Source organism: Oryx dammah, unplaced genomic scaffold (genome assembly GCF_014754425.2).
Source record: "Oryx dammah isolate SB20612 unplaced genomic scaffold, SCBI_Odam_1.1 HiC_scaffold_5, whole genome shotgun sequence".
Lineage (NCBI taxonomy): Eukaryota > Metazoa > Chordata > Mammalia > Artiodactyla > Bovidae > Oryx > Oryx dammah.
In genome coordinates, this window is record NW_024070189.1 from 91,168,061 (window position 1) to 91,195,926 (window position 27,866).

Sequence of the window (27,866 nt, forward strand, 5' to 3'; positions counted from 1 at the left end):
GGGCTTGGGGTGGGGGTTGGGTTCCAGCGCTGAACACCTGTGTGGTACTGCTCCTCCAGACAGGCAGGCACCTTGGACACTTGAGGATGCAGCTGAGGGGAGCGGCAAGGGGGTTTCAGAGACTCCAGAACACAGCAGTCCAACCTCAACCACCGCTGGAGGCATTTGCCACGTGACCTGGAGCAGCTTCTGGGCAGAGGACCAGCCCCCAGAGCTGCCAGTTCCAGCCCAGCCCACCCCAGACTGCAGGGCATGGCCTTGTCACAGTGTCACTACTGCAGGTTAAATCATTTTTTACGATATGTGTTTCTTGATTAAAAAAACAAAGTCATATAATCTGAATGATTCACCTAAAAGTAGGTCCTTCTCCCAGAGGAGGAACAGTAGATTATACAGTAGGCCAAGGTCACTTCTGCAGGGACCCACGACTGGGGCCTTCTCCAGACAGACTGGGGGACAGCAGAGGGGCAGCCCTGGGGGGTGGTGTCTGCCTGGCCAGTGTGGCTACACCCAGAGGCCACAGACACCCTGGCGGGCTATGGTGTCTCCATCCCCAGGGCCTCCTTCCTCCAAAACAGCTGTTCTTCGTTTCCTGCCACCAAATTACCGCTCCTCCCCGTTTCAGAGATGCCTTGGGGCCCATTTTTTCTCTCGGGGGTTCCCACACCAAGCCAGAAGGTCCCTTCAACCCACAGACCCCCTTGTCCAAGCCCCCAGGGCAGTCTGGGGAGCTCAGGTGACCTTGACATCGGAATGGGTCTGGAAGCACAGGTCAGCCTTCTCGGGGCCCGGGCATCTCGCTGCCCCGCACCAGGCTCGTTTGCCCGGGCATGGGGACTGCGGTCGGTGGCGCCCATGTCAACTGTCTCCAGTGAGCATGGCCGGGGAGGACCACGAAGGGCTCTCCCCGCAGGACACACAGCCGCCGGTCTCCAGGCCACACCTCAGCTCTCTCCTGGTTCTCCTGGCCCAGACAAGCTCCTGGCGGTTTTCCACCAGTGAGCGCGCAGGGTCACTCTTTCCAGAGACCTTATTCCTCTTCTCTTTGAGTCGCCATGCCCCAGATCCTACTTCTTAAGCTCCCGATGGAAGAAAAGACTCAACAAGCCAGCAAGGAGAAAACGGACTCAGAGAGGTTCTTCCTGCTCGGAGTTGAAACTCAGGAATGGATGCCAGTCTGGGGGAAGGAGCCAAGGCAAGCCCACCTTCCAGAAAGAAGTGTCAGAAAGTCAAGAGGCAGCCCTGCGGCCAGAGACAGGGCGTCTGTGTTTCGCGTGGACACTGTAAATTTCCCGGGGCCACGCCCACCCTGCCTTCCTCATGCCTCTCCGAGCGCTGGGCGTCGCACACGGTGCCGCTGCGGCGCTGTCCACTCCAGAGCTGAAGAGCCCTGGTCCCAGCGCAGAGAATGTGTCCTGACGACGTTCTACTCTCTCTGCTTGGAGTCTAAGGCTGCTTTTCCTCTAGCGTTCAGCTTGGGGGCTGCAGCTTCTGGCCACGCCTGTGCCCTGCCCGTCCACAAACCCAGAAGCTTCTGGATCTTTCCCGAGTGGGTAGGGCTTCTGCCTCCCCCGAAACCCCGCCCCGGCCAGAACAGTTCCCTTTGAACTTAAGCCAGTATAAAAGTCGTGCTGGGGTCACGTTTGGGGTCAGGTTTGACTAATGGAGATTTCTTCTCTCTGATGTTTTAATTCTCCAAGGAACGTCCAATCCCAAGCCAAGTGCCTGAGAAAAGATGCCAAAAGCACGTTCTGACTGCTGCCACCTGTCCCTCCTTCAGAATGCTGAACCAATTTCCAGTTAAGTTAAAGATGAATTCAGAGAGTTTAGATAAAGGGAACAGGGAGGAGTTTGGGGGAGACTGGCGCTTCCCCTCCTCAGCTGTCCCTGGAAGCTGAGCCTCTGCGCTGTCACCCGCTCCTGCCCCCATCCTGCCCAGAAAAGCCAATGGGAGGCAAGTCCATTTTCGCCATCCTGGCCTGGAACCTGTGATCACAGTGTCCCCATTAGAGAAGGGTCTTACGCAGCTAAAATCAGTAGGATTTAGTTGATTTACCCTTTCTCAAATTACCTTTTTTTTTTTTTTGGCCACACTATTTCAGATCTATTTCCCTGACCAGGGATCGAACCCATGATGCATTGGGAGTCTGGAGTCTTAGCCACTGGACAGCCAGGGAAGTCCTTCAAATTACTAGTTTGTTTGTTTTTTTTTCCGAAGAGCTAATCACAGAATTAGCCAAGAACCTTTATGGCAGCCCCCATAAAATCCGGTGTCATTTTTTGGTGGTGGCTTGAGTATGAACTTATTACGATGCTATCCTCTGCCAGGCCTGGTGGGCAGGATGTTAGGTACACTAAGCAGTTTAATCCCTGTCCCACCAGGAGAGGGATTCTCCTCTCACAAAGGGAGAGTCTATCTTGATTTCCTTTCCCTGTAGAAGGATATTCTTGCTGAACTGTAGGTTGGTTCCCCCTTCCCCTTTCTGGCACTTTAAAGGTGTCAACTCATTGTTTTCTTTTTTTTTTTTTGGCCTCACCGCACAGCTTGCCAGATCTCAGTTCTGGGATCAGGGATTGAACCTGTGGTCATGGCCACCAGGGAACGCCCTGTTTGATTTTAAAAATGCCTATGTAGGTAACAGGCAGAGCAGGGCAGACCAGCAGGTCGACGCACACTTACATGGCTGTTGAGTAAACCGCTTTTGTGAGAGGTGATCCCTTCGCTTTTTTGGAGATTTTCAATCGCCATTTCAAGCTAAAGAAAATGTGCGCAGAAACAAAACAAAATGGAAAAAAAAAAAAAAGGAAATCAGATAGTTAGCATCAGCCAAGATTTGTTTGTATTAATATCCAAACAAAGATCTGCGTGCTTATGGAACAGAAACCAGGCTGGACACAGGCAGGGGATGGGTTAGGTGAGGGATGGATTGTGAGGGGGTAGTGAAGCCTTGGCCCGGAGTGTTACTTCATCACATGCAAAGGTGCCCAGAGCCCATCAGACAACAGCAGCAGGTGGGGTCCTCCCGTCCTCACGGGCCGGTCTACATGGGTAGCCAAGTTTTAACGAGTCTGCATGTGAGCATGTACAACAGGAAGACTTAGTGGCTGCATAAGTTCAAGTTTAAGCGAAGTCAGCATAATAACCGCCTGCTGCTCCCCACACTCGTCAAGTGCGCTGGGAGACTCAGAGGATCACTGACGGTGGGGACAGTTTGTGGCGCTGGTTTCCAGGTCAGCCTGTCATGCTGCAATCCCCAGGGTCTCCTGGCTGCAGGCTTTGGGAGAACACCAAGAGGCCACAGCCCCAGCCCTGCCATCGGGGGGCACAGGTTCCTGGGGTCACGGAGATGGGACCGACTGGTGGGGAGTCATGTGCAGCTTACAAGGGGGGGCCTTCCTGGGAGAGGGCTTCTGAAATAGAATCTCAGGCCTCTCAGAGGTGTGGGCTGAGGGGCCACGGCAGGTCTGTGCAAAGGAAGAGACACCTGGTCATGTGTGGCAACCACATCTGAGCCCAACTCTTTTTATAATTTATTTTAATTTTGGTTGCACTGGGTCTTTGTCACTGTGAGAAGGCTTTCTCTAGTTACGGAGAGCAGGGGCTATTCTCTAATTGTGGTATACAGGCTTAGTTGCCGCGAGGCATATGGGATCTTCCTGGACCAGGGATTGAACCAGTGTCCCCTGCCTTGCAAGGTAGACTTTTAATCATTGGACCACCAGGGAAGCCCCTGAGCCCAACTCTTTCATGGAAAATGCAAACATGAGCTCTGCTGGAAGAAATGACCCTTCAGGACCCAGGGGAGGCAAAGACCACAGAGATGCTTCTGTAAAAAGCAGGCCCAATGCATTCAGGAAGTCCAGGTGGACCAGTTCCTGGAGCCATGTTCAGGAACGAGGGGCTTCTGCTTCACCCACCACCTCTTCTGACCATGGCTGAGAATGTCCATTCTCACCACTGCTATTTGACATTGTACTGGAAGTTCTAGCCAGGGCCATAGGAATAAAAGGAAATAGGAAATAAAAGGCATCCACATGGAAGAGGAAGAAGCAAAACTACCTCTGTTTTCAGACAGCATGATCTTAAATATGGAAAATTCTGAAGGAGCCACAGAAAAAGCTATCAGCACCAGAGTTGCAAGATACAAGATGCATATACAAAAATCAATTATTTTAAGCAATGAACGATATGAAAATGACATGAGGAAAACAGTCCTATTTGAAACAGTATCAAAGAGAATAAAATACCTAGGAATATGTTTCACCAAGGAGGTGAAATAATTGTACACTGAAAAAGCTATGAAATGTTTCAAGAACTTAAAGACGATCAGAACAAATAGAGACATCCTATATTCATGGACTGGAAGACTTACTATTAAGAGGGTAACCCTCTCCTAACTGATCTATAGGTGCAATGCAATCTCTATCAAAATTCTCTACACAGCTTCCAGCTGCCTTCTCAAATGGATAAGTTGATCTTAAAATTCATATGGCATTGCAGGGGACCCGAAGTGTCAAAACAATCTTGAAAAAGAAGTACCAAGTTGGAAGACTCACAAGTCCTCATTTCAAAATTGATTACAAAGTCAGTAACCAAAGTAGTGCAGTACCAGAACAAGACAGACACAGAGAACAATGGGATGGAATTGAGAGTCCAGAAATAAACCCATGCATCCAGGGTCAATTGATTTTCAACAAGGGTGTTCAGACCAGTCAATGGAGAAAGAAGACACTTTTCAACAAATGGTGGTGGGATAAATAGATAGCCTCGTGCAAAAGAATGAAGAAGGACCCTTGCTTCACAGCATATACCAAAATCAATTCAAAATGGATCAAAGGACTACATGTAAGAGCTAAAACAACAAAACCCTTAGAGGAAAACCTGAAGTAATCATGTAAAATAAGGTTATTTCCATGACCTTGGATTTGGGAATTGATTCTTAGATATGACACCAAAAGTAAAATTTTTAAAAAGGTAAAAACTTTTAAAAAGATAAATTGGATTTCATCAAAATTAAAAACTTTTGTACATCAAAGAACACTATCAAGACAGTGAAAAGACAACCCACGGAATGGAGGAACATATTTGCAAATCAGGGCCTATATCCAGAATATTATAAAGAACTCTCACAACTCAAAAACAAAATGACAAAATGACCTGATTAGAAAATGGGCAAAAGTCTAGAATAGATATGTCTCCAATAAGCACATTAAAAAGATTCTCAACATCAACAGTCATTAGGGAAATACAAACCAAACCACAATGAGGTACTACTTTATACCCACGAGGATGGTTGGTAAAAGAAATAAGAAAAATATTAATGACAAGTGTTGGCAAGGATGCGGAGGAATTGGGAACCCTTGTCCATTGCTGGTGGGAATGCAAAATGGTTCAGCCACTGTGGTAGACATTTGTTAAACATAAATTCGGTTAAGCCACATGACCCAGCAATGCCATTCAGTTCAGTTCAGTTCAGTCGCTCAGTTGTGTCCGACCCTTTGCGACCCCATGAATCGCAGCAATGCCATTAGACCCAAGATAATTGAAAACAAGTGTTCTAATAAAAACTTGTCCATAGTAGTGTTATTCATAGTGACAAGAAAGCAGAAAAATGCAAACGTGAGTCACCGATGAATGGATAAACAAGATATGGCCCACACATGCAGCAGAATATTATTCATGTCCCCAGAGGAGTGAAGCGCTGACACATGTTACAACGCGAATGAGCCTTGAAAATATGATGCTCAGTGCGAGAAGCCAGACACAGAAGGCCACATGGGAGGGCTTCACGTGTGAGGGCTTCACGTGGGGGAGCTTCACGTGTGAGGGCTTCACGTGAGGGGGCTTCCATTTGTCCAGAACAGGTGAATCCATGGAGAAGAAGGCAGATCAGTTTAGTTGCCGGGGGCTGGAGGAGGAAGGAATGGGGTCGGGGGGGGTGACTCCTAACTGGTACAGGTTGATGAGAATGTTCTGAAACTCGATAGGGTAATGGTTACACAACATTGTAAAAATGTACCAAATGCCACTGGTTTGTACCCTTTTACATAATTAAAATGGTGCATTTTTATGTTCTGTGAAATTTACCTCAATAAAAACTATATAATTAAAAAAAACTTTAGTCTCACTTGCAATTTGAATGAATCTTTTTACTCACATGTCTTTGTTAACACTGTGCACTGGTCACTTGGAAAATATTGGTTCACCAAATTTGCAGATCTTCCAAATACTGACACATTTCATCATACAATATCAAAAACATCCAGTCATTTGAGCAAGATACCAGTTTTCCAAAATTCAAATTTTTTTTTTTGTAGAACATATTGGCAATAAAATCTGTCAGTTGTTTCCTTGGATGTGTCAGGCTCACAGATGTTCATTTTTGAGAAAATGTGGGCCAGATCTCCAAGTCTGAATAATCATAATTTGTCTGTCATCCTTTCAAGGAAAAATAGCATTTCATGTGTTCATAGACTGCAGCCTGCCAGGCTCCACTGTCCATGGGGATTCTCCAGGCAAGAACGCTGGAGTGGGTTGCCATGTGCTACTCCAGGACACCTTCCCAACCTGGGGATTGAACCCAGGTCTCCCGCACTGAAGGCAGATTCTTTTCCGAATGAGCCACCAGAGCTCCTCTCTAGTTGTGGTTCGAGGGCTTCTCATTTCAGTGGCTTTTCCTACTGCAGAGCACAGGCTCTAAGGTGCATGGGCTTCAGCGGTTTCGACTTGTGGGCCCTAGAGTACAGGCTTAGTAAGTAGTTGTGGCACACAGGCATGTGGCATCTTCCCAGACCAGGGATTGGATCTGTGTCCCCTGCATTGGCAGGTGGATTCTTAACCACTGGACCATCAAGGAAGCCCATGAAAACAATTTAGATCTCATGGAGCAACTGAGAGGGTGCCAGACATACGTAAGACTGACTGCTAAAAGGCGTGGAGTTCTGAGAATTGTGGAAAATACAAATGAACATTTGCTGTGTAAGGCCATCCTCAAACCCCGCTAGCTAGTAAACAGGGTCTGAACAAGCCCACTGATATTATACACTGAATTAACTTGATTCACAGTGGAACCTCCCAAGGTGTTCACTGCATTTTAAAATTAAGACATCGGGGACACTTCTGAAGGTCGTGAAGTTCAAGAAAACATCCCTAGTTCCCCAAGTTCCAATGGAGAGGTTGGTGCCCTGGAGTTAGGACGGAAGGCACAGCGCAGTGCATCCAGCAGAGGGCGCTGCGGCGCCACCTCCCAGCCCCAAGCAGCACCCAACTAGCCAGCATCCTTGGAAAAGGAGCCTCTCACACTGGAACTTGAAGTCGGGTCAGGGAGTCGGGGTGCAGGAGTTAGTGGGGGAGGGTAGGGGGGTGAGTGAGAGGGGAGGCTTGCTTACAAACCTGGCCCAGGGATTCTAACTGCACAAGTACAAAAGGCTTGCTCAGTCCTCTCAGGGGCTGGAAAAGTTAGTGCTTAAAGTGGAAATTAATTTTATACTCCACTGGAGTTTAATTCTTATTGTTAATTTTTTTATGAAAGTGGTACCTGCACATGTCCAACATGTAAGGAAGAGCCAAGGATGGACATAGAGGTGCCCCATTCCCACCCCAGGGCTAGGCTGCTGCTGCTGCTGCTAAGTCACTTCAGTTGTGTCCGACTCTGTGCAACCCCATAGATGGCAGCCCACCAGGCACCCACATCCCTGGGATTCTCCAGGCAAGAACACTGGAGTGGGTTGCCATTTCCTTCTCCAATGCATGAAAGTGAAAAGTGAAAGTGAAGTCACTCAGTCATGTCCGACTAGGCAGCTTTCCCTAAAATCATTTCTGTTTTCTGAACTTTTTGAGGATTCCTTTACAACTTGGTATTATGTATAACATGGATGCATGTTATACATACATATGTTATATATGTTATACATATATAGTATATGTATATTATGTATGTGTATATAATATGTATATAATACTATGTAATTACGTATATGTATATAATATACATATATAACATATGTATACATGTTATACATATATATATATATACACAAATACGTATTTCTTGACTTAGCAGGAGTTTTACCTTTATTTCTTTTAAGATTTTTTTTTTGATGTGGACCTTTTTGTTTTTTTAATGTCTTTATTGAATTTGCTACAATATTGCTTCTGTTTTATGTATTGTCTTTTTGGCTGAAAGGCATGTGGAATCTTAGCTCCCCGGTTGAACCTGCAGCCCCTGCACTGGAAGGCAAAGTGTAAGCCACTGGACCACCAGGGAAGTCCTCCATCTTTATTTTTGATTGGGCTCATTGCAGCCCTTATTCCTTTTCCTTGGCAATTTAATTTCACTGGCTTCCACTGCAAGAATTATTAGCAGAATGCCTGCGGAAAAGGGTACACACATATCATGCTTTAGGGGTTCTGGAGAAAGGTGGGGAGACAATGCTTAAGGACTTATGATCAAAGATACAGTGTCTCAAGAACTTAATGTAATAGCAGAGCACAGATAAGTTTTCAGTTCAGTTCAGTTGCTCAGTTGTGTCCGACTCTTTGTGATCCCATGAACTGCAGCACGCCAGGCCTCCCTATCCATCACCAACTCCCGGAGTTCACCCAAACCCATGTCCATCGAGTTGGTGATGCCATCCAACCATCTCATCCTCTGTCGTCCCCTTCTCCAAGTATCACCCAGGTGGCTCAGTGGTAAAGAATCCACCTGCCAATGCAGGAGACGCAGGCTTGATCCCCAGGCCAGGAAGATCTCTGGAGAAGGAATTGGCAAGCCACTCCAGTATTCTTGCCTGGAGAATCCCATGGTCAGAGGAGCCTGGATGGCTACAATCCATGGGGGGCAAGGAGTCGGACATGACTGAGCACCTGAGCATACACGCACACATACACTGAAATTTAGTCTAGCATTTTAAAAATTTTAAAGAAAATTTTAAAATTCCCTTCCTGTTTAATCCTGGCAAGATTTTGCCTGACATAAGGATTAGACTCATGTCTTCTAAGGGAGGGTGAAAGTTACTTCTCCTTTGAGTTCAATAGCATCCACCCAAATGGTCATTCCATCCATAACATAGTAATCTCATTAAAATGACCTGACAGACCAAGATCACCCCTGCAAAGGGCCAGCAATGACCAGTATAGAAGCAAACTTGTATGTCAAGCCTGGATCTGGCTGTGCCTTGTGGCATGTGGGATCTCAGTTCCCCGACCAGGGATGGAACCCAGACCCCCTGCATTGGGAGTGCAGAGTCTTAGCCACTGGATCCCCAGGGAAGTCTAAGTAGTCATTTTTAAAGGTTAACAAACAGGTTTAGCTCTTTTTGTAGTTCCTAGAACTTAAAATATTGTAGTTCTACTTTTTAATTCATCAATTAAACTTAAAAAAATTTTTTTTTTAGTTTGGAAATAACTCCAGACTTACAAAAAGGTGCAAAAAGAGAACAAAGCTTTCCTATAGGCCCTTCAGCCAGCCTCCCCAAATGGTCACTGACCTCATTGACCCAATGACCTCCCCAAGACCTGGAAACCAGCCCTCACTCAACACTATTAACCAATCAGAAGCCCCATCTGTGGACCAGGAGCCAATCAGGGGTCACACACTGTGGATATTTGCATACGGAGCCATGAAAGAAAACAAGAACACAAGGAAAAGATGAAGGAAATTAGAAAGGCTTTTATTGAGCGGTGACCCATGTATCCCTTGACATGATGAATGGGTTTGTGTCACTCTCAACAGGATGATGACTTCTCTGGAAAATTAACTGAGACTTTTTAGAATAAGTACCAGAGTTTCCAGTAGCACTCTTTAATTTTGTCACTTAAAGCAGAACAGAGAAAAATATTCAGGTAGATCTTTCAAAGGGATACTACTTCCCCCTTTGCAAACAAATGTGCAAAACCAAATTCAAAAGTGATGACATTGTTAGATGTTTGTCAAAACCCATGGAACGTACAACACAAGAGGGAGCCCTGATGTCAGCCAGGGGCTTTAGTTAATAACAATAAGGCGTCACTGTTGGCTCAGTGGCTGTAACAAATGCGCCAGACTTAGGTAAGATGTTAATAACAAGGAGAGCTCTTGGGTACGGGGTGGGGAGTCATGGGGATTCTTTGGTTTAGCTTCAGTTTTGAGCATTACTTTGCTAGTGTGTGAGATGAGTGCAATTGTGCAGTAGTTTGAGCATTCTTTGGCATTGCCTTTCTTTGGGACTGGAATGAAAACTGACCTTTTCCAGTCCTGTGGCCACTGCTGAGTTTTCCAGATTTGCTGGCATATTGAGTGCAGCGCTTTCACAGCATCATCTTTCAGGATTTGAAACAGCTCCACTGGAAGTCCATCACCTCCACTAGCTTTGTTCATAGTGCTGCTTCCTAAGGCCCAGTTGACTTCTCATTCCAGGATGTCTGGCTCTAGGTGAATGACCACACTATCATGGTTATCTGGGTCATGAAGATCTTTTTTGTGCAGTTCTTCTGTGTATTCTTGCCACCTCTTAATATCTTCTGTTTCTGTTAGGTCCATACCATTTCTGTCCTTTATTATGCTCATCTTTGCATGAAATATTCCCTTGGTATCTCTGATTTTCTTGAAGAGATCTCTAGTCTTTCCCATTCTATTGTTTTCCTCTATTTCTTTGCACTGATCATTGAGGAAGGCTTTCTTTTCTCTCCTTGCTATTCTTTGGAACTCTGCACTCAAATGGGTATATCTTTCCTTTTCTCCTTTGCCTTTAGCTTCTCTTCTTTTCACAGCTATTTGTAAGGCTTCCTCAGACAACCATTTTGCTAGCAAAGTAATGCTCAAAATTCTCCAAGCCAGGCTTCAACAGTACATGAACCATGAACTTCAAGATGTTCAAGCTGGATTTAGAAAAGGTAGAGGAACCAGAGATCAAATTGCTAACATCTGCTGGGTCATCGAAAAAGCAAGAGTTCCAGAAAAACATCTACTTTTGCTTTATTGATTACACCAAAGCCTTTGACTGTATGGATCACAACAAACCGTGGAAAATTCTTAAAGAGATGGGAATACCAGACCATCTGACCTGCTTCCTGAGAAATCTGTATACAGGTCAAGAAGCAACAGTGAACTAGACGTGGAACAACAGACTGGTTCCAAATTGGGAAAGGAGTACGTCAAGGCTGTATATTGCCACCCTGCTTATTTAACTTATATGCAGAGTACATCATGAGAAATGCTGGGCTGGATGAAGCACAAGCTGGAGTCAAGACTGCTGGGAGAAATATCAATAATTTCAGACACACAGATGACACAACCCTTATGGCAGAAAGTGAAGAAGAACTAAAGAGCCTCTTGATGAAAGTGAAAGAAGAGAATGAAAAAGTTGGCTTAAAACTCAACATTAAGAAAACTAAGATCATGGCCTCTGGTCCCATCACTTCATAGCAAATAGCAAATGCAGAAACAATGGAAACAGTGAGAGACCTTATTTTGGGGGGCTCTAAAATCACTGCAGATGGTGACTGCAGCCATGAAATTAAGACGCTTGCTCCTTGGAAGAAAAGCTATAACCAACCTAGGTAGCATATTAAAAAGCACAGACATTACTTTGCCAAAAAAGGTCCATCTAGTCAAAGCTATAATTTTTCCAGTAGTTATGTATGGACGTGAGAGTTGGACCATAAAGAAAGCTGAGCGTCAAAGAATTGATGCTTTTGAACTGTGGTGTTGGAGAAGACTCTTGAGAGTCCCTTGGACTGCAAGGAGATCCAAGCAGCCCATCCTAAAGGAAATCAGTCCTGAATATTCATTGGAAGGACTGATGCTGAAGCTGAAACTCCAATACTTTGGCCACCTAATGCTAAGAACTGACTCATTGGCAAAGACCCTGATACTTGGAAAGATTGAAGGCGGGAGGAGAATGGGACGACAGAGGATGAGATGGTTGGATGGTATCACTGATGCAATGGACATGAGTTTGAGTAGGGTCTGGGAGTTGGTGATGGACAGGGAAGCCTGGGGTGCTGCAGTCCATGGGGTCACAAAGAGTTGGATATGACTGAGCGACTGAACTGAGGCTCGGTTTTTCTATAAACTTAAAATTTCTCTAAAAAAGTCTGTTAAACAGATAAAAAGTGATGATGAATTATTTATTTATTCATTCATTTATTGTTTTGGTTGATTGCACGATCTTAGTTCCTTGACCAGGGATCAAACCCACTTCACTTGCAGTAGAAGCACTGAGACTTAACTGCTGGACTGCCAGGGAAGTCTGATGATGAATATTTTAGAGAAAAAATGGATGTGCTTTTGCTGGCAAAATGTTTCCTGTGGTATTTGGACAAAGGTCTGTCCAGGGGGCAAGGTAGCCTCTAGCCAAACCCCAGTAGGCATGTGAGCTTGCTGTCAAGATATCCGGATCTTCCCTGAAAACCCAGGCTACAGAGAAGAGTTGTTTCACAGCTGATGATCCACTGTGAGCTGTGAGGCCACGTGGATGGTGCACCAGCCCCATGGGCCACCAGGAAGGGTGCCATGAGGATGGAGGGGCCCGCGTGGGAAGCCAGGCCAGACACAAAGAGGCGTGGACGGGCTCTCATCCGTCTTACTGAGTGTAGATGGAAGCCAGTCCCTTACAGACACAGCTACTTGCAGTGACCATGTGACGGTCTTCTCGGAGAGCTGAATGGAGGGTGTGAGATTTGGCTCTGCTATGCCCACGAGTGCAGGTGGTCAAAGCCAGGATGTTTGCTGGGGTCCTGAAAACAAGAGCTGAGTCTCTGATGACTCAGACAAGAAACTCCTCAATTTCTAGTGGCACATCTCAGAGACACCTGCTGTAGCCTGCACATTGCCGAACATGAATCTATCATCCCAAGGCCCCAGATACTGCAACTAAAATATATGTATTCTTTTTCATATTCTTTTCCATTTGGGTTTATCAAAGGATACTGAATATAGTTCCCTGTGCTGTACAGTAGGACAGTGTTGTTTATCTATTTTATGTATAGTGGTTTATATCTGCTAATCCCAGACTCCTAATTTATTCCCCCCCCACCCACTTTCCCCTTTGGTAACTATAACTTTGTTTTCTGTGTCTGTGAATCTGTTTTGTAAATAAATTCATTTGTAACATATTTTAGATTCTACATATTGTTGTTGTTCAGTCGCTAAATTGTACCCAACTCTGTGACCCCATGGACTGCAGCACACCAGGCTTCTCTGTCCTTCACTGTCTGTCTGAGTTTGCGCGAACTCATGTCCATTGAGTTGATGATGTCATCCAACCATTTCATCCTCTGTTGCCCCTTTCTCCTCCTACCCTCAGTCTTTCCCTGAGGAAAAATCTTTCTCCTGCTCTCAATCAGGGTCTTTTCCAATGAGTTGGCTCTTTGAATCACGTGGCCAAAGGACTGGAGCTTCAGCTTCAGCATCAGCCCTTCCAATGAATATTCAGGGTTGATTTCCTTTAGGACTGACTGGTTTGATCTCCTTGTAGCAAGGGACTCTCGAGAGTCTTCTCTGGCACCACAATTCAAAAGCATTAATTCTTCAGTGTTCAGCTTTCTTTATGGTCCAATCATCACATCCATACATGACTACTGGGAAAACCAAAGCTGTGACTAGACTGACCTTTGTTGGCAAAGTAATGCTTTTTAATACACTGTCTCAGTTTGTCACAGTTTTCCTTCCAAGGAACAAGAATCTTTCCATTTCATAGCTATAGTCACTGTCTGCAGTGATTTTGGAGCTCAAGAAAATAAAATCGGTCCTGGAAGAGCAGGGTAGGGTGTCAAAATATAGACTGTCCATGGATTTCCAATCAATTAAAAAACTTGAAACCCAGATATCAGACCACAGTGACTGGGCAGCCCAGGGTCTGAGCTGCCTTTGTTTGTGGTAGGGTGGTGTGGACCACAGAGAACATCATGACCTATGACTGCAGTTGGTCTGCGACCTATGACCCTAGTTTATTCACTAGTGTGAGTCGATGCAGTTTGCTGATATGGAGGCATCATGTCTGTGAGGAACACTCCCTACTGACAGCAACTCCACGCTCAGGTCTGCCAGCCAGTCCTCTGAGGGTGTGCTGAGGGCCCTGCAGGGGGCAGGCAGGGAAGCACAGGCTGCTGGTGCCCCGGATGGCGGGGTGGGCGGCACCCACAGCCTGGCTCTAGGGAGCAGGCAGGGAGGCACAGGCTGCTGGTGCCCTGGGATGGCGGGGCGGGCAGTGCCCACAGCCTGGCTCTAGGGAGCAGGTGGGGAGGCACAGGCTGCTGGTGCCCCGGATGGTGGGGCGGGCAGTGCCCACACTCTGGACATAGAAAGGAGAGGCCAGCAAGACTTGGGGGGCCTCTGATATCACGGTGACCCTGAAGCACATCAGGATCGAGAGAATAGGGATGAGGTTAGAGCATCCCCTTCTATTGAAAATTAGGCCTCCACAGAAACAGGAAGGTATTTTTAATTGACCCATTATATCAATAGTCTAAAGAAGAAAAAGCACATGATCATATCGATGAAAAGAAAGCATTTGACAAAACTCAACATCCAATTGTGATAAAGACTCTCAGCAAACTGGGAATAGCAGGAAACTTCCTCAGCCTGAAAAAGGGCATTGTGAAAACCCTACAGGTAACATCACTTGGGGATGAAAGTCTGAAGCTTTTCCCTGAGGGATATCCACCCTCACTACTCATATGCAACATCGTGCAGGACGTCCTGGGCTTCCCAGGTGGCGCTAGTGGTAAAGAACCCATCTGCCAATGCAGGAGACATAAGAGACATGGGTTCGATACCTGGGTCGGGAAGATCCCCTGGAGAAGGGTATGGCAAACCACTCCACTATTCTTGCCTGGAGAAGCCCATAGACAGGGGAGCCTGATGGGCTACAGCCCATAGCATCGCAAAGAGTGGGACATGACTGAAGTGAATTAGCACGCACAGGATGTTCTAGCCAGTGCAGTAAGGCAAGAAAAAGAAATAAAAGTCATCCAGATTGGAAAGGGGGAAATAAAACTGTTCCTATTTGCAGACCACAAAAAACTCTTAGAACTAAAAAGTGAGTTTGCTAAAGTATCAGGAGGCAAAGTCAAGAGCCAGAAATCAACTATATTTTCATACATTAGCAATGAAGAGTTGGAAATTAAAAATCAATACCACTTACAATAGCTCCAAACCCAAAAGATACTTAAAGATGTCAATTCTCTCCAAACTGATACAGAGCTTTAAGGCTATTTAATCAAAATCTCACTAGGAATTTTTTTGTAAATATAGATAAGCTGATCTAAAATTTTACAGAACTTGTAAGAGAATAAAAAACACTTTAAAGACTGGGAAAGAATATTTGCAAATCAAATCTGGCAGGGGACTTGAATCCAGAATATACAAACAATTCTCAAAATTAACAGTAAGAAAATAGACAACACAGTTAAAATAATAACAATAAACTTCAATTGACACATCCCCAGAGAATATATATATATATATATATATATATGAGAAGCAAAGCCCTTGAATGGGTTCTCACTATCACTGGTGATTACGAAAATGCGAATTACAACCACCGTGAGATACCATCGCACACTGATGAAAATGGCTAAAACAGAAGATGCTGACGACACCTGAGAACGAAAGATGCTGGCGACAAGGTGGACGAGAGGAGCTCACACCTGGCTGGGGGAGGAACTCACACTGTGCAGGAAAACATGGGTGGTTTTGGATAAAGTACTTACCATAGGAGCAAGCAATCCCACTTGTAGGCATTGACTAACCCCAGAGAAAGCAAAACATGTGTCTACACATGTGAGTACTTCTAGCTGTTTTATTCAAAATCATGAAAAATGAAAACCCAGGCGGCCCTCGGCTGGTGAAAGGATGAATGAACTTTTGGGTAAAGGAAGACGACTGAGGAACAGGAAGGAGCTGGTGACTCACACAATTGGACAGGATCTCCAGGACCCACACTGGGGGAATAAGCTGGCCACAGTGGGGGTCTTGGGGATGATCCCCCCTGACCAGAACAAAACTGCGGTGACGGAGGACAGACCGATGGGTGACAGGGCGCATGGGTGAGAGGAGGGTGTCACTACCAAGAAATACCCAGGGAATTCCGGGGACAACGCCACCATGCTGTATTCTGAGGTAGAGACAGGCACCCGAGTCTGTGTGCGTCAGAACTTGTCTCTCTGTGCACCCAAGCGGGTCACTCTATTCTGTGCTAATTTTAAAAATTAGAGTAAGTATGGGACATAGGGTTTTCAAAGCAGATACATTTCCAAAGCAAATGAGCCACGGTTGGGGCAGGGGCAAGGGGTGCCCATATAGCTCTGCTTTGGTTCAGCCCAGTTCCGCAGGGAAGGGCCGATCTCCACCTCCTAGAGGCTGACGATAATGACCGTGGTCATGGTGGAACACCAGCGCCAGCTCGCAACATCGCTCCCAGCAGCTGCCTGGCTATCCACTCTGTCTTTACCAAGGGAGGACCCCAGGTTCACAGAGGGGGCACCTGTCTGAGCCTGGTGGGGCCCAACGCCCGTGGTCCCAGCTGCCTTCTACTCACCATCCTGCTGCTTTTGGGGGTTTAACCTGCCCCCTCCAGAGCCCGGGATGTACATACCGTAGCCGGCGACGAGCGGGACGTGTGGGCCAGGGTGTGCCTGGTGCCGTCCATCCCCCCGTGGATAAGGTAGGCTCCTGCGCTGGAGACGATGGGACTGCCCCCGACATCCATGGTGATGCCCACCATGCTGTGGGAGGGGACTGCGGACGGGGAGGAGCCTGCCACGGTCACCTGGGCGCCGCCTGGGGCCTCAAAGTAGGACGCGGCGCTGCTGGGGGCGTACATCTGAGGCTCGGGGTTGTAGGCGTAGGCCGTCCGCCTGGTGGAGAGAGAAAAGGCGTCGTGTCAATGCCGGGGCCCAGGGCACCGAGCGCGTGGCTGTCAGCCACGGAGTGTCAACACAGCCAAGTTCACAGCCAGGGTCTCAGAAAGCACGTGGAATCCCAGCTGACACAACTGGTCATTTACAAACCGCAGGTGCGAACTGCACGCGGGGGCCCCCTGAGGGCATGGGGCGGGACTGCACCCGACCCTGGTTACGGGAGGGCTACCCCGGGATAAGATGATGTAAAGTCACCCACCGACCCACCCACACCCACACCCACACAGAGGCTCATGGGCACAAGTGCGTGTAAGGGCTGTGAAGCTGAATGCACCCGATGTCAGTGTCCTGCAGTCACAGATGCTGTCACCACTGGCGGCAGGGAGCGGGATGGGGAGCCTGGGTGAATGGTACAAGGGACTCTGGGCTCATTTTGCAGCTTCCTGAGAATCTAGTTCTTTCAACCCAGAAGGTCAGTTGTTTTTTTAAATGTAATTGCTTAATAAAAAGAATATCTAAAGGATTCCAAGAATTCGTCTGATGTTCCTTTAACATCTGGATCAAATCATTAACCATGTGTATTGATGTCCAGCCTGCTGCAGTGGAAGGAGGTCAGTAGGGGTTTTTCCTCAGGGGTGACTGAGGGGTGTCCAATCTCCGGGGGACATCATCTCTGACCACAGTGCAGTCAAACCAGGACACTACCACCAGAGTGCCCCCCAGAGCCTGCTGGGGCCCCAGGGTTCACTCATCCTCCTCTGGGTCAGCGCTGACCTGTGGACACTCAGGATCCCAGCAGTCACATCTCTAACCACAGCCAGGCCCCCACGCCCTCCCAGGACCCCAATGGGGCATCGTGAAACCAGATGTCAGAAGCAGGCACAAGGAGGCATGCCGAGCAGTGAGCTTCTGGGAACTGCATCACTCTGCCCCAAGCATCACAGAGTTCAAAAGCAGAGAGCCCTGGACGTCCTTGACAAGTAGAAGATCAAGTTCTCAAAACATCAAGATAAGCCAGAGGCTAACAGAGGCCAGAATGAAAAAGCAGAGATGGAAATGGTTTCTGGGTTTCGAAGGTGGGCTCTCCAGACTTCAAGGGTGGACTGGAGTTTCTGTTTTTTAAAACTGACTTTCCTTGAAGTAAAACCACAAAGGCCTATGATTTCTGATATCTCCACTAGGCTGAGATGTCCTGATGGGGGTGTAATAGCTGGGTCACCCCACCAGAAGGTGAAGGGAGAAGATTGTGGGCAAACCCATTGCCAGGGGAGCTCAGTAGGCATGGTGGCCAGGTTGGTTCTCTGTAAACCCCTTCCTGGAGAGGGGAGAAGACACCCACGTACAAGGCTCCGTTGGTGAAGACGGCGTCCCCGCCCTCCACGTACTGCACCTGGGAGGGGTACACGTGCTGCACCGGCTGGACCTGAAACAACAGCAGACACTTGGTGTTACACGGTTTCCAGAATATTCAGGTGGAAATATCTCCTATTGCCTTTTGTGAACACTTAGTGCCACATTACACTTGTTCTACCCCTGGCTGGCATATCTGAAAACTAGGAGAGAGGGTCACGTCGAGGCCACGTATTCTGGATTAGCCCAGACAGGGATGACTGCAGCAGGTTGGGGCCCCTATTCCATGTGGAGAGGAGCCCCGCTGGCACCTGGGAGCCGAGATGCAGAACAGGGCGGGAGATGGTGGTGGTGATGGTGCCTGGGGTCTACTGGCCACTGGGCAGAGGGGCCGGTCCTGCTTGATGGTGGACACCAGAGACGTGGACAGCACTGGGACCTTGGAGCGTCTGATCCCACTCCCCATTATTCCCACCCGCCGGCAGGGCAGGGGTTCAATGGCTCACTTGCTCTATCACCCCCGCGCCACCCCCTTTGGTGCCCTAGTGGCAGTCCCCAGGAGCTGGGTGGGGGGAGGGGCCTTGGGAACCCCTCTGGGGAGAGACTGTGAAGGTCTGAGCAGAATCAGTAGGAGTGCTGGGCCTGGGGTAGGGGTTGGGGGCTGCGGGTGGAGGGCAGGGGCCGGTGGGAAGACCCCTCCCTCCTCTGTCAGTCCACAGCCTCAGCTGATGACCCCTGGGGGATGCAGGCACTCTGATGGAGCCCAGAGCTCTGTGTGGGGACTCCGCTGTGGAGGGAGGCTTAGTTCATGCTTGATTCAAGCTCACTGGGGATGAGGAAATCAGGGGCAGGTCTCATCATGGCCTCTCTGTAGACCTTCGTGCAGCGGCAGGATTGGATCGACTCCCACCTCTGAGGACACAACCCAGGGACATGTGCACATACATAACCCCTCTCGTCCGTAGGGGGTGGGTGTGATGCAGAGGTCAGCGGAGAGAGAAATGGTGGACACGTGCCCAGCCCCACAGGACAGGGGAAGGTTCTGGAATCACAGAGCCATGGTCGCGCCCCTCCCTTGAGGAGCTGAGGCAAAGATGCAGGGTCCCTGCTAGGCACCCCCAGAGCCTTCACTCCTCCTGCAGGAAACCCCAAATCACACAGCATCAGGCAAACCTCTCTAAGGAGTGAAGTCACTCAGTCACGTCCGACTCTGCGATCCCATGGACTGTAGTCTACCAGGCTTCTCTGTCCATGGGATTTTCCAGGCAAGAGTACTGGAGTGCGTTGCCATTTCCTTCTCCAGGGGATCTTCCTAACCCAGGGATCGAACCCAGGTCTCTTGCACTGCAGGCAGACGCTTTCCCGCTGAGCCACCAGGGAAAGGCCAAACCTCTCTAAATACCCTGCTAATCTGAGCAGAGTCCCTCGAAGGGAGAAGTGTGTCATCTGGAATCTCGCCATCTCCACACTATGCTCATAGGTCCTGTTGCATGGGAGCCTGAATGAATTTGAACTCAGCATCTCACACAGAGCAGGAGTTGGCAAACTTGGGTCCTTAGGTCAAATCTGGCCCGCCTGATCTTACAAATAGTTTTATTGGCACACGGCCACACCATCCCTTCTACGAGAGTTGCATGGTTGTGCCTGAGACTGTCTGGCCTGCAAAACCAACCAAACAAACAAAAAGCACTGTGAGGCCTTTTCCAAAAAAGGTTTGTCGACCGCTGCTAAGATCACGCTGCCTGTCTGAGCTGATGATCTGGGCTGTGATCTGGCTGCTGAGCCTACATGTTCAAGCTCTGTTCTCTAATCATTTAACTGAACAAGAGGTGCCTGTCTTAGGGTCCAGCACTTGCCTGCGGGTGGGTCTGCCTCTCCTGGAGGGTCCATCTTCCTCCTATTCAGAAACCTCTGCTATCTGCCTGTGTGTCTACAGCTGTACCCCAGGCTCTACCTGGCAGCTCACTTGTGCCCGAAAGGCTGAAGATCTGAATGAATAAAGATCATCAGTTTTCTTGGCTTGTAGCAAACTATCTGCAGCAACAGATTTTTTTTATAACGCTTCCAAAGAGAACTTCCTGGTAAGGAACCAAACATGTTACACAAAAGGAAACGACGAAACAGGAAAGGAAGCACTGTCATTCGGATGGGGGCTCCCAGGCATCCCAGGCCAACCGTGTCCCACATCCCCTGTGCTGTGGTTACCTGCTGTGGCACCTGCTGGACTCTGGGGAGGGAGAGTGGCTGCATCTGGGCCCCTTTGGGAGCCGAGCCCGCTGCCTGGACCAACACCCTCTACAAGGGAAGGAGAGAGGACATTTAGGCTCATCATACGTGAGTCCTGAAAACAAATACAGGTCACAGCCGGCCTGATGGTGCCTGCTGCCGCTTAACAGAAACGTATGTAGGGGAGCAGTAAGAAGAAGGAGGGCACACACATGCCCCCAGCAGCTTTGGCTCCTTGGGGTCTGTAGTCATCAGGGTGATGTGAGCAGAGAACTGGGTGCCAGCCACACTGCCTCCCCCGGACAGGCTGGGTCACACCCCACTGTGTCTCTCACCCTCGACCTGGCCCCGTTTAAGAAGAAAGGAAGCCCAGAGTGGTCACTGCTAGGTTGCAGTCCCAGCATCTCAGTATTGGAAGTTCCTTAACCCAGACTCAGGCCAGCCCCCTCCTGGCCTCCATGGCTGCTCTCTGGGCCCCTGGGCCATCTTCCCAGAATGGCTTTGTCACTTTGCTGGAGAACTGGTTGAATGGACAAAGCTATGAAAGCGGGAAGGATCAAATGCACTCCCGAGGTGGGGGAGGAATAGGAGGGATTTGGTCGACTATGATTCTGTGATTGGCCTCGTGGACCCTATGCATCACCAGTAGTAATTCTGCAGGGCTTGGCCTCATGAACACCACTGCACTAAGAATTCAACACACTTAGCCCTCCATGAACTCGCCCCCAAAGACACAGAGAACACAGATGGCACACAGAGATCAACAGGATGGATGGACAAACCCCAAGTGTCCATCCGCACAGGAGAACATCACTCAGCCAGGAAAAGGAGAGAAGCCCAGCTCTCAACACAATGTGCATGGTCCCTGAGAACATGACACTCAGTGAGAGAAGCAGGCACAGAAGCACACACAGTGTGTGATTCTATCTATGTGAAACATCCAGAACAGACTGATCCACAGGGACAGAGTGGATTCCTGGTTGCCAGGGGCTGGGGGTGAGTGATGGAGGGTCATTGCTAATGGGGAGGGGGTTTCTATTTGGGAGGATGAAGATGTCCTTGAACTAGCCAGAAGTGGAGGTTGCAAGACACTGTGAATGTCTTGAACACTGCTCAATTGTTCACCTTAAAATGGCAAATCTGTGTCGTGTGAATTTCACCTCAAATACATAAGAATTCTGAGGACTGACAAGCACACACTCCAAAGCTGAGGCATCCAATATGGAAGATAATAGCTGGGTATCTCTGTGGCCACTGACATTTACTTTGATTTAAATGAACTGCAAATTTCAGTTGCTCTGCAGCCCTGGCTACACTGCTGGAGCTTGGAGCCTGGTGGGGCTGGCGGCAGGACACTCCCGCGGTGCTGGGAAGTTCTGCTGGACAGCGCGGGACTGAGAGAAGTAGGAAGTGTGCGTCATGGGATGGAGGGAGCAGGAGAGCCCCTTACTGGGGAGGCACTGGGTGCTCACTCTTCAGGAAGCCTGTAGGCGAGGCAGGTGCCCAAGGGGTGGGGGATGCAGCCACTGATGCTGGGCTGGGCGGCTGGACCCATCTCCGGCAGGGACGGAAGCCCTGGAGCCTGGGATGGACATGGAGCTCATGGCAGAATGCTGGGACCAGTCTGCCTGCAGTCGCCAGAGTGAAGGCGGCTGCCACCCAGACCTGGGGCACTTGAGACTTGGGCTGGTGAGAGGGAGCCCAGGGAACAGGGGGTGGAGGGCCCGTGCATCAGATGCGGTGGGCAAGGAAACGGTGAGGCCACAGCCACAGGTGATCACGCCCTCTAGGTACCCATGCTGGGGTGGCCACACTTCCAAGAAATAAATGCCACACATGCCCGACTACGTGTTCCAAACTGAATAGGTGGTCTCGGTGTCTATCTACTTGCTCTTGCTGAATTATGGGTTTTATTTTTCTTTTTTGCCAGTACCAATTCTCTCTGTCCCGCTCCTAATTTTCAGACTTGTAAATCATGGATATTGGGCCTCTGCATATGTCTAAGATTTCTGGTCTGTTCCATTATCTTCAGTTTCATGTGGAATTATGTTTATGTCTATTTTCTGGTGTATTTCAAACTACTGTGGAAATCTAGGAGTTGGGAGAACCTTGATGTGAAAATTCTCCGCAAATTTGAAAGAATATGCCACTTCTAATGCTAGATTCAATTATGAACCAATCCTAAGACTTCTCACTTCTGCGTAGAAGGCTCACTTCCAAGGTACAAGAAAACTGCCGCTAGCAGATGAGAATGAAGTTGATCAGAGTCCAAGAAGGGCTTTGGTTCTGAGTTTGGATCATTTCACCAATTCCTTGGTGGGGCCTTTTAAAACAAATGGTGAAAAAGCCAGATAGCATGGGAAGAGGGAGGCACACGAGGTGCATTTCAACAGCAGCAGCCGTGGAGCTGGGAAGTCAATTTAGAAGAATAGAGATGCCAGGCTCTGCAGATTCAAATGCTTTTTGAAACCGTGGTGGATGTGCCCACCCTGGCTGCACTGGTTTTCCCGGGGCTGCCTAAGCAACAGGCGGGCTGATCTGTTACCTGCGGGGAGGCTGTCACTGGCTGGGCCACGGGCGCCTGGGCAGCCGCCGACGAGCACAACGCCACGGAAGCCGGGGAATCCGATCCACTCTCTGAGTTCTGCATGCTCAGGTCTAAAGAGAGGCGGGAGAGAGGGAGGGCAGGGTGGAGAGAGAGGGGGGACAGGGCTGCCATCACGAAGCCTGGAGAGGCGATGTACAAGGTAGTGAGCAAGCGGCAACGACCAAGTTCAAGTGCGAGGATCCTGGCCAGACTAGGTAAGTAAGGGGCGGGGGGGGAGAGAGGCTTCGCAATCATTTCATAAGAAGAGAGAAGGGAGGTGCAGGAGGTATTTTTCCCAACAGAAACTTGAAAAATAGCCCAGCAGGAATTCCTTAAGGACAGGCGTGGGACAATGGCGTTTCCCTTTCCAATCACAGCAAGCTCGACTATTTTCAAGGGTTCATGCAATTTTTGAACCATTTATGGAGAAAATGAAAAGCGCTTGTTGGGTGTTTGCCATCTGGGGAGCTACCACACCCCACTATAAGCGCATCTCTTAGGGCAGGGTGTCCTCTTGGCACCGTGGCCTGCGAGCAGGTGTCAGCGAGCAGGCTGGTGAGCAGGAGGTCTGTGGGACCTCCTGGGCCAGGTGAGGGGTGGAATAGCACCCCTGCGCCCCCAGTCATGACAACCACAGATGTCCCCAGACACCAGTGTCCCTTTGGGGGCGGATTCAACACCAGCGAGAAAAAAGGTGATGGCAGAGGAAAGAACTGGCAACTTCCTTTGGGCTGGAGAAAAATCCTCAGGCATTTCAGCAATAAGAAAAGGTACATTTTGTTCCTCTGCCTATGAGAAAGAGTAAAAGTATTGATATATTTCTCTGCAGCCAGGTGCAGACGTCTCTCAAATGGGTCGTTTAAAAATTCTCTACCAAAAAATTCATGTAACCGCAGCACAAAGTGGCAGATGAGATTGACTCCAGGAAAATGCTGAAAGGTAAATGCTCTACATTAAAAAAAATTTTTTTTTTGGCCACGCAGCAGGGCATGCGGGATCTTGACTCCCCAACTAGTGACTGAACCCATGAACCCTGCAGTGGAAGCACGGAGTCTCAATCATTGGACTGCCAGGGAAATTCCTCTCTACTTTTTAACAAACACTAGCTACCTTCAAGCGTCAAGAAACAGATCAGCAACTGCAGACAGAGGAGATGGCTCTGTGGCCGCACACGGCTGTCTCATCTCTGTCTTGTCCCCTCCCGGCCACAGCTCTGAGCATGTCCTCCCACGAATGGCGGGTCTGGGCTCCCAGCTCCCAGGGAGACCTGGAAAGCATGGCACACGCCGCGGTGCCCAGGACATACTGCCAGAAACTCTGTGTTTCTCTGTAGCCCCAAGAGGCCCACCTCCAATAATAAGTAGATAATTTTTTTAAAGCCTTTTTAAAAATTCAAAGAAAAATTGATAATAGATTTAAACAATTTGCCTAAGGGAAGCAGAAAGGTGTGCATACAGGAACCACTTGAAGGACGGTGGCCATGCCTGTGGCATTTTTCTATTTCCTGTGACCTTGATTCAGTTCTCACCACCAGAGGTCCCCAGATCCATACAGTGACTGCTGCTTCATAAGCTCTTTGCCTCTTTTGGAGGAGGAAGAGGAGAAGGGAGGGAGAGGGATGGAGGGGGAGGAGGAAGAGGAGGGAGAGGAGGAGACTGTGAATCCCCAATCTGTATTTGCTGGGTCTCCAACTTTCTCTCCTTCCTGAGGAAACTCACTTTCGGAATTATTCTATTGGAATTTGCCTAACTTGTGGTCTTATGTTCATGGTTTTCTCTGACCATTTAAGCCAGTCAGTTACCCACTCAGTACCATTCTGTCCCCATCTGAAGCCAGGAAGTGGGTAACTTCAGTGGCACTAGGGGGAAAGTGATTCAAACTCTGTATGAAATGAATCCACGAGTGAGAAAGTGAGGAGGCTGACTTCACTGAGACCAGTTCCTTAGTCCATAGTTGAAGTCTTATGGAGACAAGGAGAGGCTGTGAGTGAGTGGGATAGATGTCGGGCCCATGCTCTGCTTACTGTGGCCAGAATGCACCTTCCAGAATGTGAGTTAGTTTAACACGCTCTTGACCAGGATGCACTATCTGTCTCACTCACACTGTATGGTGTTTAGTGAAAAAGTTGGCTTAAAACTCAACATTCAAAAAACTAAGATCATGGCACCTGGTCCCATCACTTCATGGTAAATAGATGGGGAAACAATGGAAGCAGGGACAGACTTTATTTTCTTGGGCTCCAAATCACTGCAGGTGATGATTGTAGCTATGGAATTAAAAGACGCTTACTCCTTGGGAGAAAAGCTATGATAAACTTAGCGTATGACAAAGCAGAGACATCACTTTGCTGACAAAGGTCTGAATAGTCAAAGCTATGGTTTTTCCAGTAGTCATGTATGGATTTGAGAGCTGGACCATAAAGAAGGCTGAGAGCCAAAGAATTGATGATTTTGAACTGCGGTGTTGAAGACTCTTGAGAGTCCGTTGGACAGCAAAGAGATCAAACCAGTCAATCCTAAAGAAAATCAATCCTGAATATTCATTGGAAGGACGGATGCTGAGGATGAAGCTCCAATACTTGGCCACCTGATGTGAAGAGCCGACTCATGGGAAAAGACCCTGATGCTGGGAAAGATTGAAGGCAGGAGGAGAAGAGGATGACAGATGATCAGACGGTTGGATGGCATCACTGACTCAATGGATATGAGTTTGAACAAGCTCCGGGAGATGGTGAAGAACAGAGAAGCCTGGCATGCTGCAGTCCTGGGGTTGCCAGTTTGCCATGACTGATTAAGTGAACAACAGCAACAAATGCCATTCAGACCATAGTCAGCAGACTTAAGTCCCGAGTGGGACTTATGGGCCCACCTGATCTCTGTTACAACTACTAGACTTTGCCATCATAGCATAGGAGTAACCATGGCTGACACATGAATGAATGATCTTGGCAGGGTTCTGATAAAACCATTTATAAAAACAGGTGATGACCCATGGTTGTTGGTCATTGATCCACATAATTTGGGTTTGATAAAGTGGTGTGGTTTAGGAAGACATAGAAAAATTACACTGCCTTGATTACACTCCCTGAGGCCCACAGGCCTTCCATCCAGCACCTTGTTTCTGAGGCGACATCTCACCAACATGACAGGACTTGGGGGGACCCCAGAGGGTGACTCAAATTGGGAGAAGAGTGAAGTTGCTGACATTTAAAGACAAACAGAAATATCAGACACTGGTTAAATGCCAACTGTGGTCTTCCTGAAGCTTGATGCTGCTGCTGCGTGCTCAGTCATGTCTGACTCTTTACGACCCCATGAGCTATAGCCCGCCAGGCTCCTCTGTCCATGGGATTTCCCAGGCAAGAATACTGGAGTGGGGGTTGGCATTTCCTTCTCCAGGGGATCTTCCTGACCCAGGGATCAAACCCGCATCTCCTGCACTGGCAGGTGGATTCTTTACCACTGTGCCAGCTATCCTGAAGTTTATGAAGCCATAAAGAAGGCTGATTCATTGAATGCCAGAACCCTAAAAGCCAGGGGTAGCCCTTAAAACTCAGGATGGGCAATTGGGCACAGCTCACTTTGGGGGGCTGTAGTGGGTTGAAGGGTGTCCCCCCAAATTCATGTCCCCCTGGAGTCTCAGGATGTGACCTTATTTGGAAACAGTGTCCCTGCAGATATACAGAAGAGAAGGATGGAAAGGAGATCACAGGGGATGAGGGTGGGCCCAAAATCCAGTGATAGAGTTCTTAGAAAGGGACACACAGGGAAGAAGGCCATGTGACGGTGGAGGCAGAGACTGGGGTGACGCAGCTACAAACCGAGGATGCCGAGGCCCTCAGAGTTGGAGGAGGCAGGAAGGCGCCTCCCCTAGAGCAATCATGGCCCTGTTGACACTCTCTGGTCTCCCGAACTGCAAGAGGATTTTTTTTTTGGTTGTTTCAAGCCACCCAGTTTGTGGTACTTTGAATGGCATCCCTGGGAAACCCACACAGGGGTCTCCCTATGGTCCACCCCATGAGGTGCTGGGGTCCTGCTTTGGTCCCAGGCACATTGTATCAGGCAGATAGATGACACACATTTAGCAAATGAATGAACACCAGTAATGCCTCAGTATTACATCTGACACTGAATGATAAAAACTTACAGACAGCATTTCAGATAGTGAGAGTCTATGATGGTACTTTATGAGACAGATAATGAGACATGGAATTATTATTTCAAGTGACAGTACAGTTGGGAAATACAAAGAGGTTCATAGAGGTTTCAGAAAAAGTACAAACCACCTGGTTATTTCAGGGGTACCTAGGACTCTCCTGGGAAGGATAATGACTCGTTGAGACCAAATTCTCTGCTCCCTCAATTCATCCTTTGACACTGGGATCAGAAACAGAATGACAGATGCCTGGTGGGTCAGTCTGGCTGCTCCTGTATATGAAGATACGGCATGCCCATCTGCAGACAGTGTGATACCCTTCCTTTCCCACCTAAGATCACCAAGGTTGTAGGTTGCACATAAGCTGACCCAGTTTCCTGCAAAAATGTTTTATTTGGGTCCATTAATCAAGGGCTCTTAGCACATCAAACTTGAGGTTTTTTAAAACATGGTTTTTCAAAGGCATGCAAAAGAAACACTGGCTTTCAGTAACGGAGCAGCAAATTGGGTGGATTAAACCTTCTGCAGAAAACAACTGCAAAATCTGGGCAAATTATTATTATTTTTAAAGCAAGTATTTAAGACACTGGAGGGTGACCAAAGCAGGAGGACACTGCCAGGGGTCCCGCCCTTGGAAGACCACTGTCACAGATCAGACTGCCTGGGGACTCTGGCTTTTGCTTGGGGGTAAATCCCCTGTGCAGG

The 27,866-nt window shown here is 48.3% G+C and overlaps 1 protein-coding gene across 4 annotated transcripts in view; it reads right to left on the minus strand.

Moving 5' to 3' along the window:
- RFX2 (regulatory factor X2) overlaps positions 1 to 27,866 on the minus strand; it is a 90,446-nt gene that overhangs the window by 18,418 nt on the left and 44,162 nt on the right. Inside the window, exons 2-6 of one of the 4 annotated variants that reach the window (XM_040242066.1) lie at positions 22,965 to 23,077; positions 20,399 to 20,488; positions 18,187 to 18,266; positions 16,579 to 16,840; positions 2,681 to 2,755 (exon numbers count right to left, since the gene is read on the minus strand). In XM_040242066.1, coding sequence (XP_040098000.1) covers positions 2,681 to 2,755; positions 16,579 to 16,840; positions 18,187 to 18,266; positions 20,399 to 20,488; positions 22,965 to 23,069 — 612 coding nt within the window. In that variant the 5' untranslated portion in view covers positions 23,070 to 23,077. Of the gene's footprint in view, positions 1 to 2,680; positions 2,756 to 16,578; positions 16,841 to 18,186; positions 18,267 to 20,398; positions 20,489 to 22,964; positions 25,692 to 27,866 lie in introns of those variants that run through there. The other 3 variants (XM_040242064.1, XM_040242067.1, XM_040242065.1) reach the window with 3 other exon arrangements.